General features: G+C 39.5%; 1 protein-coding gene across 1 annotated transcript in view; it reads left to right on the forward strand.

Moving 5' to 3' along the window:
- The window catches only part of PLXDC2 (plexin domain containing 2), a 416,442-nt gene that overhangs the window by 290,716 nt on the left and 110,703 nt on the right, over positions 1-15,023 (forward strand). Inside the window, exon 7 of the mRNA XM_036459556.2 lies at positions 12,700-12,799. Coding sequence (XP_036315449.1) covers positions 12,700-12,799 — 100 coding nt within the window. The remainder of the gene's footprint in view (positions 1-12,699; positions 12,800-15,023) is intronic.

Below are 15,023 nucleotides of genomic sequence, written 5' to 3' on the forward strand. Positions count from 1 at the left end.
CTTCAACCTAATCTGAGAAGGTGTCTATAAAAACTAGCATGTACTTGTACCTTAATGCTGGCGGCTTAATCTCTGCGAAATCTATCTCCCAATGCTCTCCTAGGGAATTGCTCTGGGGGACCGAATTCCCAGGGGGACCCTCCTACCTTAGCATTTACCTGTGTACAGATAGTACTTCTCGTGACTATGCTTTTAATTATTTTATCTAAGCTTGGTAGTATCTGCTTCACAGAAGTTCAGAAGTCTTGGTGACACTTAAGTAGGTAACCTGGTGTAACTGGGCAACTAATGTCTGATCTAGAGCCTCTGGGACCAACAGTCTGTCATCTGATAAGGTCCACCACGCATCTGGTCCTTTGATGGCTTGCTTCTGTTCAGCCAATTTCTCCTTTAGTTTGGTAGAGGTGGGGGTCCGGCAGGGTTACTAAGACTTGCAAAGGCCCCACTGGTTTTTTGGGCATCTTCCTTGGCAGTTTGGTCTGCGGCTTTATTTCTTTTGGCTTCAATTGTCTCCCCTTTCTGATGTCCTTTGCAGTGCACTATTGCAACTGCCTTTGAGAGTCAGATGGCCTCTCCTTTCTGGTTGTAGTTGTTAACCCTCTTTCCCAGGGGATGGCACTGTGTCCCCATCAAGGGGCCTGGATTAAGGCCAAAAGTTCAGGAATTGTGCCCAAATGGTGTGGTCTATGGTGACTATTGCTGCCCCTTATATCAGATCCCATCCTGAACGTAACTGCTCCCATCAGTGTACAGTACCTCGTCTGGTGATGATGGCAGGACATCTGTCAGTACTGCGTCTGTTACCTCTATGCAGTCATGAATGGGTTCCTCTGGATCATCTGCAAGTAGGCTGGCAGGGTTGATGGCCAGTGTCTTATGGAACTGGACGCAGGGCTGGTCCAGGAGAAGAGCTTGGCATTGGGTGATTCTGATGTTTGACATCCATCTCTCTGGAGTATCTAGAAGGAAGGCCTCAAGGCATGGGCTGTTGTCAGGGCTAGCTCCTGGCCCAGATTCTGCTTATCTGCCTCCTTCACCAGTAGTGCTGTGGTGGCCACTGCCCGGAGACACACTGGCCACCCTGCTGTCACAGGGTCTAGTCTCTTAGACAGATAGGCAACAGGTATCTTCCAGGGACTTAGAGTCTGAGTGAGAACCCCTTTGGCAATGCCCCTTACCTCACTCACTTCGTGACATCTGTCAAGGCTAGAGCAGGTGCTGAGACGAGAGCCTTCTTTAGCTCCTCAAAGGCCTGTTGTTCCTCTTTGGTCTAGTTCAGCGGCTGTGTTCCCCCAGTACGTGTTTCTTCCTAGGTCCACAGTTCTTTTTTATGTCCAAGGAAAATAGGCAGTTTGTCCGGTGGCTCCCTGGACTGATGTATGGGTCCCATCGGCTCTGTCAAGACTGAATAGACTGCCCCAGTATCCACCAGGAAACTAATAGGTTTGCCTTCTACTTGTAAGGCTACCCTTGGGGGCTTAATTGAAAGGAACCCCTGTCCTGTCAGTTTTCTTCCTCTAAGTTAAAAACCTTTGGAGTCTAAGTCTCCCTTTCTTTCAGACCATCTCTGTTTCTTCCGGCCTCACCTCACCTGCTGTCTCTCTTCCTCTTTAATTTCTGTCCCTTCCTGTCTCTTGCTTATGCCTCTCTCCCTCCCTCATACACATACTCATACTCATACTCATACTCATACACCTATATCACTTTCTCTCCCAATCTTTGTTTCTGTTTCTGTCTAAATCCTTTTCTCTTGGACTCCCAGAGTCTCTTTCTTAAGTCTCTGTTTCGTTTTTTTCCCTCTCTCCCTCTCTTTCTCTCTAGACCTCTACTTCTGTTTCCTTCTCTCTCTGTTTCTCCTTCTCATCATATGTATAACCTTCACAAAAACGTTCACTATTTTATATTAGCCTTTAAACTTTCTTTCTATGTTTTTCAAAAATGTATAACCAGGCCTTAAATCTGCTATTATTTTAAAATATTTAGAAAAGGCAGAGGGAGGAGAGAGCAGGCTCAGCACCCTGTTCCCAGGCTCTAGCCGCTTTAAAATGCCACATTTTCCCTACAGATGAGGATCTTAGATTCTGATAAGCCTGAAAAGGGGAACGGGAGAATTTCTAACTGCACCTTTAAGCCCCCTAACAGAACACGGTGAAAAGTGTCCAAGCAGTCACAGGGGGTTTTGAGTTTCATTGGGGTGCAGGGGGTCACAAAGGAATTTCTCTCCTAGCCGCAGCTGCCTCCATCTACTCAAAACAACCCTTGGAGGTGGGCGGAGGCAGAGAGCATGCGGGTCCCAGGTGGCGAAGGAGGTGCTCCCACCCAGACAAGGCGTTTTCATCTGGCGGTCCTCCGCTTGCCTCTTGCTAGCGAAGGTGCCATGTGGGAACCGGTGACCCCTACACTGCAATCAGACTCCCTGAACTTGCTGAAAAGCTCCTCTGTGTGTGTTTCCATTAATATTACAGATTTTAAAACTATAACTTAAGAGTTGACACACATACATAAGGACTAAGTTGCCTTCAAAATATTTTCCTTTTTTTCTAAAGATTTTACAATGTATTGTAATCATTAATCACATTAAACTTAAATTGATCAATTGAAACAAACAGTTCCTCCACCACTGATCAAGACTGGGTGATGGCAAAAATAAGATTCATTTAGTTTTTTGAGCTTGCTGGGCAGACTTGGTGACTTTGCCAGCTCAAGCTTCCTTCTTGTAAATAGTTAACTTTAGAATTTGGTCTCTGCTTTTAATTTTTTGTACCACAATTGTTACAATTTTATATCTTAAAATTAATAAACATATAAATCCTGTTAGGTGGGTCGATTCCCCTCTGACAGAAAGCAAAGCACCCCTGGAAAAAAGGAATCCCAGTGGCCACTCAGGGCAGTTTGCTAGCTGTCAGAGCACTCAGCTTTAAACAAATTAAAGGCTTCTTTCTTTTTTCTTTTTCACAGATTTTTACACTTATATGAACAAATAATTATACCTAAGCAGACAAACAAAATATCAAACAAACATCTGTACTTATACCCTTTCAGTAAACAAGTACTATTACAGTGTTTCAGCAAAACAGAAATGGCACTCATGTTGGACAAAGGAAACAAGATCAATATCCTAGGAACTGTGAGGGGAAAGTTATCCTACAGACTGGTGTTGACCTGGGAAAAAGAGCGGTTAAATTAAAAGCATTAACATCAGAGTCGTAGTCGTCAGCTCGTTTCTTGAAGTCCTGGAAATTTTTCTAAAAACACTGTAGAAGGGAACACAGAGACACTGACAGACCTTGACCCATTTTGATGGAGACCAAAACACAAAGCACAAAACACAAAACAAATATGCCTGACACAAACATGACAAAACACAAGACAACCCGTACGAACACCTGGGGCTGAGGACACCGTAGTGTCTTCCCGGACCGTCGTGCCCTCCAGCCAGAGCCTGGAGGTTAAGCCTCGTCCAGCCCTCCAAGGACTCTTACTCTTTTGAGATCTCAACCATAAACAGGGCGCCTTACCTTATGAGACCAGTCTCCCTGATTTCAATAAATCCTTGTGGCTTCTGTCTCCTGCTAAGGTCCCCGAAAGGAGGGAGATCCTCCTGTGGAAGACAAGCCTCCTGCCCCTTCTGGGGGGTCCCTCTCTCCTCTCTTTCGGGTATCTCGCTGGGGCCTCCAAATGTTGTGGGGTCGAACCCTGGGTTCAAAATAAGACCGCCAGAGACTGATGATTTATTAAAAAATAAAAAAAAATAATAAAAAGCAGGCAAGAATTTATTGAACTGGCCAGGGCAGCCGCAAGAGCACCACACGCAGGCAGACCCTACATGACTGCTCCACTTTAGGGGCAGGTAGATATTTTTAAAGGTTCTGAGAAGGAAAACCCCCATTCTGCAACAAACTGTTGTTTGGAATTTTCTGCTATTCTTCCTAGTTAAAATGTTGCTCTCTAGTTTGCTTTAGCCCGTTTGAAGAATGATGAAGATAAACTTAGCTGTTTGACCTTGCAGGCCAGAGACCAGATATGCCCACAATCTCAATACCACGCCAGGTGCACTTTTTTTTTTTTTTTTTTTAATTGGCTAGAACAGCATTGTTTTCTAGGTCAGCATTGAGATAACCACTAAGTGTACATAGGGCTGGCTCTTTAATGAAAAAGAAAGTTCTGCCTGTAACCTTGCCCAGAACTTGAACTCATCCTTCCTAAGCCCATAGCACGATGGACAAAGCAAGTTTCTTCAAATTCTCCCCCTGTACCGTCCGACCGCTCGGGAACTCTGCAACAGTTCAAACCACAGGAATTTTCCTTTGTCCTAAATTCTGAATCCTAAAGACTATATTCTAAAAACTGGGGTCAGCCCGCAGGTTCATTCCCAGTCACATCCTGCTGGACATTGGAATGTGGCCCTATCTTGCAGAAGCAGAACTCAGTGATTAATCTCCAAAAATTATGATTCCAAACACACACAAAAATTGCCTTAACAGGGTTTAAAAATTCAAACAGCAATTTTTACCTGAGTTGTATATTCTAAATTTCTTATTTCACCCTTCAAGTCTAGTCCTGCAGGAATTTTCACGTAAGGCCTGGGTGCTCACTATGGAATTCTGGCCTTAGTGGCCCTGAATGCATGAATTTTCTTCAACTCCTGAGACTGCCTGCAGTTCTCGTCAGCTTCTCAGTCTTTGAACCTGGTTTATGAATTGCCCAATGTCTTGTTGGGAAGGGGGTGTTGGGTTTACTTCATGATTTTCTTTTCCTGGAATCATGACTTTTCAAGTCCTAGCTCTCTGATAGCCACCTGATACCTTAACAGATGCTTTCCATGTCTTATTCACCTTTCCTGCCGGATCTTAATAATAGCAATCATCTTATACAAGTTTGTCTGCCGTAACCAGAAGTCCTGTTCACTTTTAAGCACAGCCTCCAAATTTGATAAATCTATTGTAGCTCTTACTGAGCTCTTCAAAGATACCAAGCAGTTATTTAGTGCTTAAAATTTCTCTCATATAATTCTCATAGAAACCAAAGGTAAATTTTATGAGTTACAGAGCAGAAACCTGAAATACCGAGAGGTTAAGTAACTTTCTCAAAATTACAAAACAAAGATTTTTTTGAGGGAATAAGAATCCAGAGCTTATAGGACTAACCAGCTTACTATACACACTGCCTCCCTGCAAACTTCCTTGTACAGAAATAACTGGACTACTTCATTGATGTCATTGACAGTCTTTCCTGGTTAGTGATTAATATACTGTAACTCAGCCACTGAGAGCATGAGGTGAGAATAGTTTGCCTTCAACAGCATTTATCTTATTTTATTAAATTTATAAAGGAAAAAAAAGTTGTACATAGATTAAAAAAATAAAAACATGCATTCTTTCTTAAATAAATGAAATTTGAAAAACTGAATTCCCATTTCCTATTTTGTCATTAACTATTTATCTCTCTGAGACACAATTCTTTGGATTGTCATTGAATAGTGATGATTGTTTGATTATAATAAATGTAGACTTGAAAATTTTCTTCCACTCATAATTTAATAAGACACTGCATATTAATATTGTTTAAAAAAACATTAGAGATTTTGAAATCAGTCTTTTTAACAGTTCTTGATACTATCTATCCTATTATATTTTTTAACTCAAACTAGGGAAGGATGTGATTCTTTTTGTGTCTTTTGCAAATTGGGTAATTTTTTTTTTATCACCTCTTAGTGGTCATCAGTTTGGACAATTCAATTTAAAAAGAAAGTATTATGTAATCTTTCTACCTGGTGAAGTGGGAAATCAGATAATATAGTCCCCAACTGAGGGTCTAATTCTATGTGTCTTCTTGGTTGAACAGCTTATTGTCTCCTTCAGCAACAAATTTTAGAGGTTGGTTTAGTGGAACTTTATTGTTTATTAGGTAAAATCACTTTTTAATGTATTATACCACTTATGTATTTAAACCTAATGTTCCTTGGTGAAACATTTACTGTTTCTATGGAAGACTGCGTAGTTAATAAATGAACAATGCCAAAGGTTGTAGGTTTAAATGGCATCCTTAATGCTTTTTTAAGACTATTTCTCTTTTTTAAACTGTAATAACCCTTCACTCATGGTAAACATCCTGAAAGTGTTAAAATATGAACACTTGCTAGCTTGTAGAATTTATGGGGAAGTGTAATTCAAGAGAGTAAGAGAAAGCCAAAAAAGATCTGAACAGTGGAATAATCGCCATTAGTAAGTAATTTAACTTTTATATTTATTACTGCACATCTGAGAATGTTTGCATGTGGTAATATAATAAGAAATGTATCCAAGAAACTTTATAGTTATGTGAGTAGATTTATATTTACATGTATATTTTATTTAAATAACATTTATTTTAAAATTTATTTAATGAATGTATGATATTAGATTGGAAAAAAAAACAGATGGCATAAAATGCTGATTATTAACTCTCAAGAAGGGATTTTTAAGGAAAATGTAGACACAGATGATTTTATAATATAGCACTTCCCTGTATTTTAAATATAAAGTATAAAATTTTATCCACATGGCTTTATACAGCATCTAATTCATTCAGATATATTTTTATTTTAGTTATTTCATACATACTAATTAGGTCCAGATGTTTTCATTTCTTTTTACTTTCTATCTTGTAAGAAAATGATAAATTTAGCCTTTTTATCTTTATAACATTTTAATGACAAATCCTGTGGGTAAAAAATAAATTACTAGATAGAATAATTAGGTAGAGGAATCAATAGCCTAGAAAAAAATAATTCTAGAAATAGAATACTTGTTGTAAGGCTGGCCCTGCCACTAGCAGGTATATTGCCCTTGAGCAATGCAGTGGGGCTTTCTGGCTGCACTTTCTCCTCCTGGCCTCCGTTTCACCCTGAGGTGTAACCCAGAGGTCTGCCTAGGGGGTGCTCTCACTCAGATCAGGCCATGTGCCTCCTGTTCTGATGTTCCCTGACCAAAGAGCGGCTTCATTCCTGAGGTGGAGACCTCAGCATTCCTACCTCCCCAAGCCCAGTTGCAGAGATTCCTAATCCCCTTCGTGTTTTATTTCCCAGCCATGTTTAGACAAGCTCCCTTTTCTAGCCTTTCAGATAAAGTTCCCACTGTAGTTCTGGCTCTTTTGAGCAGAGTTGCATAGGCTTCCTAAGGAGCAGGCACCTGCCTCATTGTCATCTGTATGTGAAGCTGCAACTCAAGTTTGCCAATTCCATGATAGGCAACCTTTAAATCAGAGGTCAAACTGGTGAGTGTGTGTGTGTGTGTGTGTGTGTGGGAGGGGGGTTAATGGATATATTGCCAACATTTAAATGTTTGAAGGTTACAAATAAAAATATAGATTTGCATTTTCTCCTGAGAAATCAGAAGCCTTGATCACTTGTTACTCCCAATTTTTTTCTTACTCCAGTCTAGCACTAGTTTCTGTAGAGATTACATTTGAAACTCCTCTCTTAATATAAAGAGTGTCCTTACTTATCAGCTTTATGCTGTTATTTCTCTACTTCCAGGTTTTCTGCAGGGCATGGTTGTGGAGACGGGGCAGGAGGGATGCTAAGAATGTATCTTCAGCCTAGGGCTCTCTTTTGCTTTCATGCCATCAAGTGCATTATTCGATACCTGGCCAATGAGAGGTCAGTAACTGTAAACTAAAGGGGAATTAAAACAATTGTATGAAATTCTGGCGATGTACGATGAAGCAAATAGATTTGTATATTGTCAAATTTAACTGAAAGCCTTTTTAGTCAATTGTAGTGTTTAGACAAATAAGAACTAACCATCTGTACCTTATGTGTTGTTTTTGATGATAATAAAACAGAGTGTGGCTTTGTAAAATTGCATACCCTACATATTATAGTAACGGTGAAACCAGAGCAGATATTTAAGAAAGATGAGGTAGAAAGTAAAGGATTGGATGCAGGTGAGAATGGGTAAAATAGTAAGCTTTGGTTTAAAACACGTATATATATAGAGAGAGAGTGAGACACCATATTGCTGATTAGTGAGTGAAGAGAAAGAGTGAACAAAAATGAGCTTAGAGTAATTCTTTTCTGGTTGCGTTCCAATAGGCACATGATTCATACTTTGGCTCACATACTATACAATCAAGCCCTTGCTGAGATGCTGTGCCGCTGACCAGATAGCTAGCTGGGTCCATAATGGGAACAAATGAATGTTTTGGCGAGGTTTGCAGGACAGAACAGACAGGAAAATAAAATCCCATTACCTCTAATCCAAGCAGCATGCTGTTGCCTCCCTGTTTAGAGACTTTGAGATGTAAAAAGTTCATATTTTAGGTATTGTGTTGGGCCCTTGTGTCCCAGCGAGGGATGCCACCGTGCAGAGAAGGGAGCAGTTCCTGACTTTGAACTTTCCCCTCACGGCCAGTGTGCTCTGCCCTGCGTGGCTCACTCCCAATAGCCTCCCGGCCTGAATGTTGTCTAGAGGCTACGGCTCTTTCCTGCATGTGTCTTAATGTGCTGCCCTATGCCATTTATGGGGAAACTAATGCTAATTTAAGTCATAAACATAGCTATCTCTTCTTAAATAAGATAAAAATTAAAATACTTGAAACGAATCTATACATGATAGTAAGAGCCAAAATGCAGCTATATTTTAACTGGCACTAAGGCTTCTTTTTTATCTCAGTCTTGTGGGGGAATGTAATTGTAAAACATCCTCAGAAATTTATGGTTCAGTACAAATCATATGGAGGTTAAGTAAAAATTTAGTTTTGCTTTAGTCATAAAAGGCAACGATTACAAGTAAATGAAAATAGTGAAGCTATATTTATTATTCTTTTTTAAAGCTGAAATAGTTAAGAGTGTATAATTTCATATGTTTCCTAACATCCCTAGGAACCAACTTGAGACATTTTCCAGATAAATATGAATTTGCAGAAAGGATAACAAATAGTTTCTCATAAGCAAAGTTTTTAGAATTTTTGAACTTGGACATCATCCTTGGCCATGGCTTCTCTGGCTGTGGATTTCAAATCCTTGCAAATGCAGAGTTCTCCAAAGAATGGGTGATTGTGACACTATGACAAACATGTTCTAGTGCTAATTTTGTTCAATATCTGATCATTTATTTACTCATATGCATGTAATAATAGTTGCTTTGCTGATATTAATAAAAAAGCAACACATTTTAAATGCAGTTTACAGTACTCCTGGTTCATCTTAACGGTCTCTAGTCATTGATGTGGAAACCTGTGAATGGTCTGCCCGGCCCCAAGTGCTGACACAGTTCCGTTCCTCGGCTGCAGTGAGTGAATGAGTGAGTGATCCTTTCTCAGAACAACTCCATGCCTTTGGTATTTGGAAGTAAAAAGAATACAATCCAACAAGGCAGAGTGGAAACAATAATGCCAATACCAGGTGTAGACAGGCAGACATGTTTCTGAAATAAATCTATGAGAAAGCCTGGAGTTGTTTATCTCTTACTCATTAATCTTTTACAACATTAGTCATTTAATTAAATTGGTGAAAGTGGCTTTTACAAAACCTGATATGTAATTATTTTGTAAAAGATCTAGGTAGCTTCTAGGAAGATGTGGGGAATCAAAAGCTTCTTATTCATTTTAATATTTAATCAGGATAAAATACCACAGTTTTAGACAGCCTAGGCTCTTATTCATGAGCTCTATAAAATCTTAAGGAGAAGCATTTGAAGCCACTGATCTTGCCATAAATCTATCATTGTTTTCTAACCCTTCTGCTAGTCTCCATCCCAGAACATGGCAGTGCTCCTCAGAGCTGCCCAGATCCTCCTCTGCACACCCAGAGCACGCCCCTCATGGCCTGCAGTGGAACAGACCGACAGAGTGCCCCCATGGCCACCCTGGGGGAAAGCATGGCTTCATTTTTCCTGCTAGTAAGACCAAAGTCTTGATGGCGTGGTTGGCCTGCCTCTTTGTCTCACTCCCCTTACTGAATGTGCGGCATGTCTTGATAGCAATTCCTTTCTGGTTCATCCAGAATTCATCTTCCTATTCTATTTTCCCCTCCTACACTTGCCGCTCTAGTGTAGTCCCAGCAATTCATCTCTAACCTGGACACACGAGATGCTGTCTTAACTCCTTTCTTTCTCACCCTTGGCCCCGTACACACAAAAGCCTGTGGGATCTTTTTCACATGTGAGGGCACATCTTTCCTCTGTTCAAAACCCTCTACAGTCTCCCCCACATGACTTGGGATAAAATGTGAAGTCATTGTCTTAGCTTTCAGGGACGATGTGCTCCCTGTGACCTGCCACCACCAGCTCCCATCTCCTTTGACACCTTTGTTTACTCCTGCTCCAGGGATAGCTTTTTAATTCTAAAAACACCAAAAGCAATTCAGTCAATGTTGCATAACAAATCGCCCCAAAATGTAGTGGTTTCAAACAACTGCATCTCTTATTTCTCACAAGATGCCTGTGGCCCAACCCAGTGGTTCCACTCATCCGGGTGGTACTCTTCTGATCTCACGCAGGAGCCAGGTAGAGTGGGTGAGGGTCAGCGGGTGCATGATGATCTCTGTTGGAAGGAGAGTAACTCTCCCTATCTCTCTCATATCTACAGCAGACCAGCAGGGTACATCCTGGCTGTGGCAGGGGACCCTTAAAGGAGGTGGAAACGTGCAAGCACTCTTTGGAGCTCCTTTTTCCTTTATTTTGCTGTTATCTTCTTTTGCTATATTACTGAGCCACGAGTAAAGTGGAAGAAGATGGCCAAGTGAAAAAGTAAAAAGTGAGGACAAAGGAGAACATTGATTAGAGGCCATGATTATAGTTGATCCACCACAGATAAAAAATACCAAAGGAGCCCTAACTGGTTTGGCTCGGAAGATAGAGCATCAGCCTGGGGACTGACAGGTCCCAAGTTTGATTCCAGTCAAGAGCATGTAACTTGGTTGCAGGCATATCCCCAGTAGGAGGTGTGCGGGAGGCAGCTGGTCGATGTTTTTCTCTCATTGATGTTTCTAACTATCTATCCCTCTCCCTTCCTCTCTGTAAAAAATCAATACTTAAAAAAAAAAATAGCACCAGAGGAGAGTGTTTGACTTCAAGACTAAGTATAAAGGAAGACAGTGCAAGGAAGGAAATTGCTGAAGAAAACAAATGACATGAAGGATGGCAGGGAAGATAAAAAAAAAAAAGTGATAGAAAAGGGATTTGAAAATCTGAACAGAAGAGAAAGAGATACTATGCTAGGAAGTATGCAGCAACCAAGCCATGTGAGCTAGAAAACAGACCCTGGTGAAAAATATAAAATTCATGATTACAGTAAGATTTTTCAGTTGCTAGAAATAAAAACTCAAACTCTGCTTTGGGTTTGGAGGGGAAAAGACTTGACTTGGGATGGTGAACACGTAATACAATATACACATGATGTATTATAGAATTTTACACCTGAAGCTATATAATTTTATTAACCAATGTCACCCCAATAATTCAATAAAAATAAATAATAAAAAGAAAATGATTTGAAATTAAAATGGAGGAAAAAAAAGACACTAATTATCACAGAACTATCTGGGGAAATACTTCACACCTAGCAGAGGAAAACTGAACTCCTAGATGTTGTGGGATGAAGGCAAGTGGCAAATGCCAGTAGCAAAGTTTTAATACTTATTCTAGGCAGGCATCTGCTAATAATGCCACTTAAAAATTATGACTTTGTCCTACTCGGATATACAAAGTATAACCTGAATTTGGATTTTTTTCTATGCTTTATCCATTCTTTGGTCTTTTCATCTTTAACTGTAATCTGTCTTAAATGTAAATTACATTTATAGTAGCACTCCTGCACATGGAGTATAAAACTGAGTAAACTGAGTATAATGCCCATTAAGAAAAAGGATTCATATATTGATACTGAATATAGCTTGGTAAATAACTAAATAAGTGTATCAGAGTTTAATCTAGTAAATACACTCTTAGAAACAGAAATTGTGATTTGTTTTGTTTTTGTTTTCCAAATATCAGAATAATTTTTAACGCTGGACATACTGATATAAAATTGGTATATAACATTGTTTTAGAAAGGACTAATTTAGTGCATAAATGGAAAATGTCATCTTTCATTTGTGTGTTTCAAAGTAATTTCAGAAACATTTAAATTTTCTCTTAATTTGTCAATTTCAACAAAAAGTCCCTTTTAAATATTATGATGCCATGGGCAAAAATGAGTAAAACAGAGGTCTTATTATACCTTCTCTCTGGTTTATTTTTTCTCTTCTTATTGCTATACCATTTGTTAAGGTTTATATAACAATGTCTGATCTAATATTTTCTTTAATGAATTACTCACAGATTGCCCACAACCTATTTATTCTTCTTAAAGATTTTTGGGGTACATTTATTTTTCTCTTTTTTGTTTCTAGTTCTTGTATTCATTGAATATGGTTTCATTTCTATTTTTATTTCTATAAAAATGATAATAAAGTTAGCAATCATTGTTATCTAGACTCTTCTAAGTCTAGAAAAAATAGGCTTCAATAGTCTGTCTCATGTATAATGCTGTTTTTTGTTTAGTATACTCTCAGTGTGTCCTTATTTTTTAAACTGTAAATATTAGGAATGTTTGTCACATTCAGACTTGGGTTCCAGTTGTTCTCTCTTTAGTTCTTCATCTCCATCACCTGATTTTATCCATTAAGCAAGGTGAAATTAAATTCTAACACATAGCAATCTGCTTTTGCTTTTTCAGATTCCTGTTTTGGTCACGCAGATAAGTTCGACCAATCACCCAGTGAAAGTGGGGCTGTCTGATGCATTTGTCGTTGTCCACAGGATCCAACAAATTCCCAGTATGTAGAAGAAGGGTAATTGCAAAGTCTGAACCTGCAGTGGGGGTAAATGTAAAGGAAAGTGATTCGGGCAGATGTTAACTCTTTGAACAATAGAATAAGTGCTACTTGTTAATTATACTGTTTGGTCTATAACTTTTATTGAGGTTCTCTATATATGTATATAATTTAGGTAAAGTAAAATTAAATAGCCAAGACAAGCATGTGTATTTTGAATTCTTTGGTATGCTTAGTGTGGTTGTGCAGATATATTTCTTTTATTAATAATCAGAAAGACATTAAAGAAAGGCATTGTTTGACTAAAAGGTATATGATAGGTGTACATTTACCAGCAAAAGAGAAGCTCTGTCATTTTATGTTTAACATGTTTATATAAAACTGCTTGAGAGTCTAAAGGAAGGTGAAAGAAAAAATATAAATTTAGATAAATAAAAATTTTGATGGAATTATATCTATTAGAGGAGATACATATTTTCTCTTCTAAATTAGCTTTGCCTATCTAGTCAATTTGCATTTTGTAGAATTAAAACATATGTGCTATAATATTTTGGGCAGTTGTTTGTAATAGTAGGAGTTCAAACTGTAAGTGCTGTTTGTAGTAGTCTGATCCTGTAACTAGCCATCATATGAAAGCTTCTGTTTTTTAAATCTCCTCTATTTCAAGAACAGCCCTCAGGGATGCTTGGGTATGTTCATACTGAAGGTATCTGCTTGTTTGTCTGTGTCCTAGATGTGATTATATAAAACAAGAGATGATAATAAAATACATCTCAAAATTAGTCATTTCTTTTCCTTTTATTTAAAGTTCTTTTATTTTATTTTATGACTAGAGGCCTGGCACACAAATTTGTGCCTGGGTACAGGCCCTAGGCCTTGCCTGCGATCAGGACCATCTTCCCTAGCTACCTGCAGCCAGCCTGCCCCCTGCCACCACCCACCCCTGGTTCCCCAGTAGCCATTGGCCGATTAGAGCCTTCTGGCTAGGAGGGACCGGGGGAGTTTTCAGACTGAGAGGTTGGCCATTCCTGCCTGCTCACTGGGCCCACCCCCACTATGGGTTACCTTCTGTGTGTGGGGCAACCAGTAGGACAGGGGCCTTGGCCTTGTGGAGCCTGCATTCCCCACACCCACCCTTGGTTCTCTGTTCACCATCTGATAATGGGAACCTTCTGGCCAGGGAGAGGGACTAAGAGGTGGTCAGTGTGCCTCATAGTGACTGGTTGAGTGGTCGTTCTGGTCATTCCGCCATTAGAGTCAATTTGCATATTACCCTTTTATTATATAGGACTAGAGGCCTGGTGCATGAAAGTTGTGCAAGAGTAGGCCTTCCTTCCCCTGGCTGCCTGTATTGGCTTCCCTCTGGCATCCGGGACCCAGGCTTCCCTCCAGCTGCCAGGAAGCAACCAGGACTCGAGCTTCCCTCACAGCCCTTGCTTAGTCCAGAAGGTTTTCTGGAAGGATATCCAGAAAGACATCTGGTCTAATTAGCATATTATGCTTTTATTATTATTATAGATAGTGGTAGACTTAAATTATCACATGCATCTATGTTGTTTGGTTTTAAGAAAGCTGATTCTCTTTAATTATGCTATCTCTCACTAGTATAAAGTAAATGGAGTGGAAATTAGATTTCTCAGAGCAGTGGGTTTGTTGAAAACATCATAGGGTTTATTTTATAATTAGAGTTTAGAATGACATTCGTATATGGCAGTTCTGTGTGGGAAAGAGCATGAATTGTGGCAACTTCTCCATGTTAGCTCAGAACTTGTGGGAGGTGGTATTCAAGGGAACTGTCAAATCAAGGCAGATTTTCCAGAAACAAAACTGTACTGTGAACAAAGCAAGGATGTATCAGCACATGGAGGCAATGGAGAGACATTCTGTCCAAACTCTTAAGTCAGAAGCTGAGTCCGGGAAAGCCAACCTTGACTCCTGTTGGGGAAGGACTGTCCTCACGTCCTTTCTGTCAGAGGGGTGAGCGTGACTTGAGTCCATTACTGAGCGAGTAAAAGGAAACACTAGTTTTAGTATTTCTGTGGTTTCTTTTCACCCCAGAAAGAATTTTATTTGAAACTTCTTCAGAAGCCAACTGAGGTCACCATGTTCTGATGTAATATAGTTTAGAGAAAATGACCCTCTAAAGTGCAAAAAAAATTTTTACAATTTTAATATTTTAGTACTCAAGTTTGTGTGAGGACCTAGACATGATAAAATTGTACTTAAA

Source organism: Pipistrellus kuhlii, unplaced genomic scaffold (genome assembly GCF_014108245.1).
Source record: "Pipistrellus kuhlii isolate mPipKuh1 unplaced genomic scaffold, mPipKuh1.p scaffold_m20_p_1, whole genome shotgun sequence".
Taxonomy (NCBI): Eukaryota; Metazoa; Chordata; class Mammalia; order Chiroptera; family Vespertilionidae; genus Pipistrellus; species Pipistrellus kuhlii.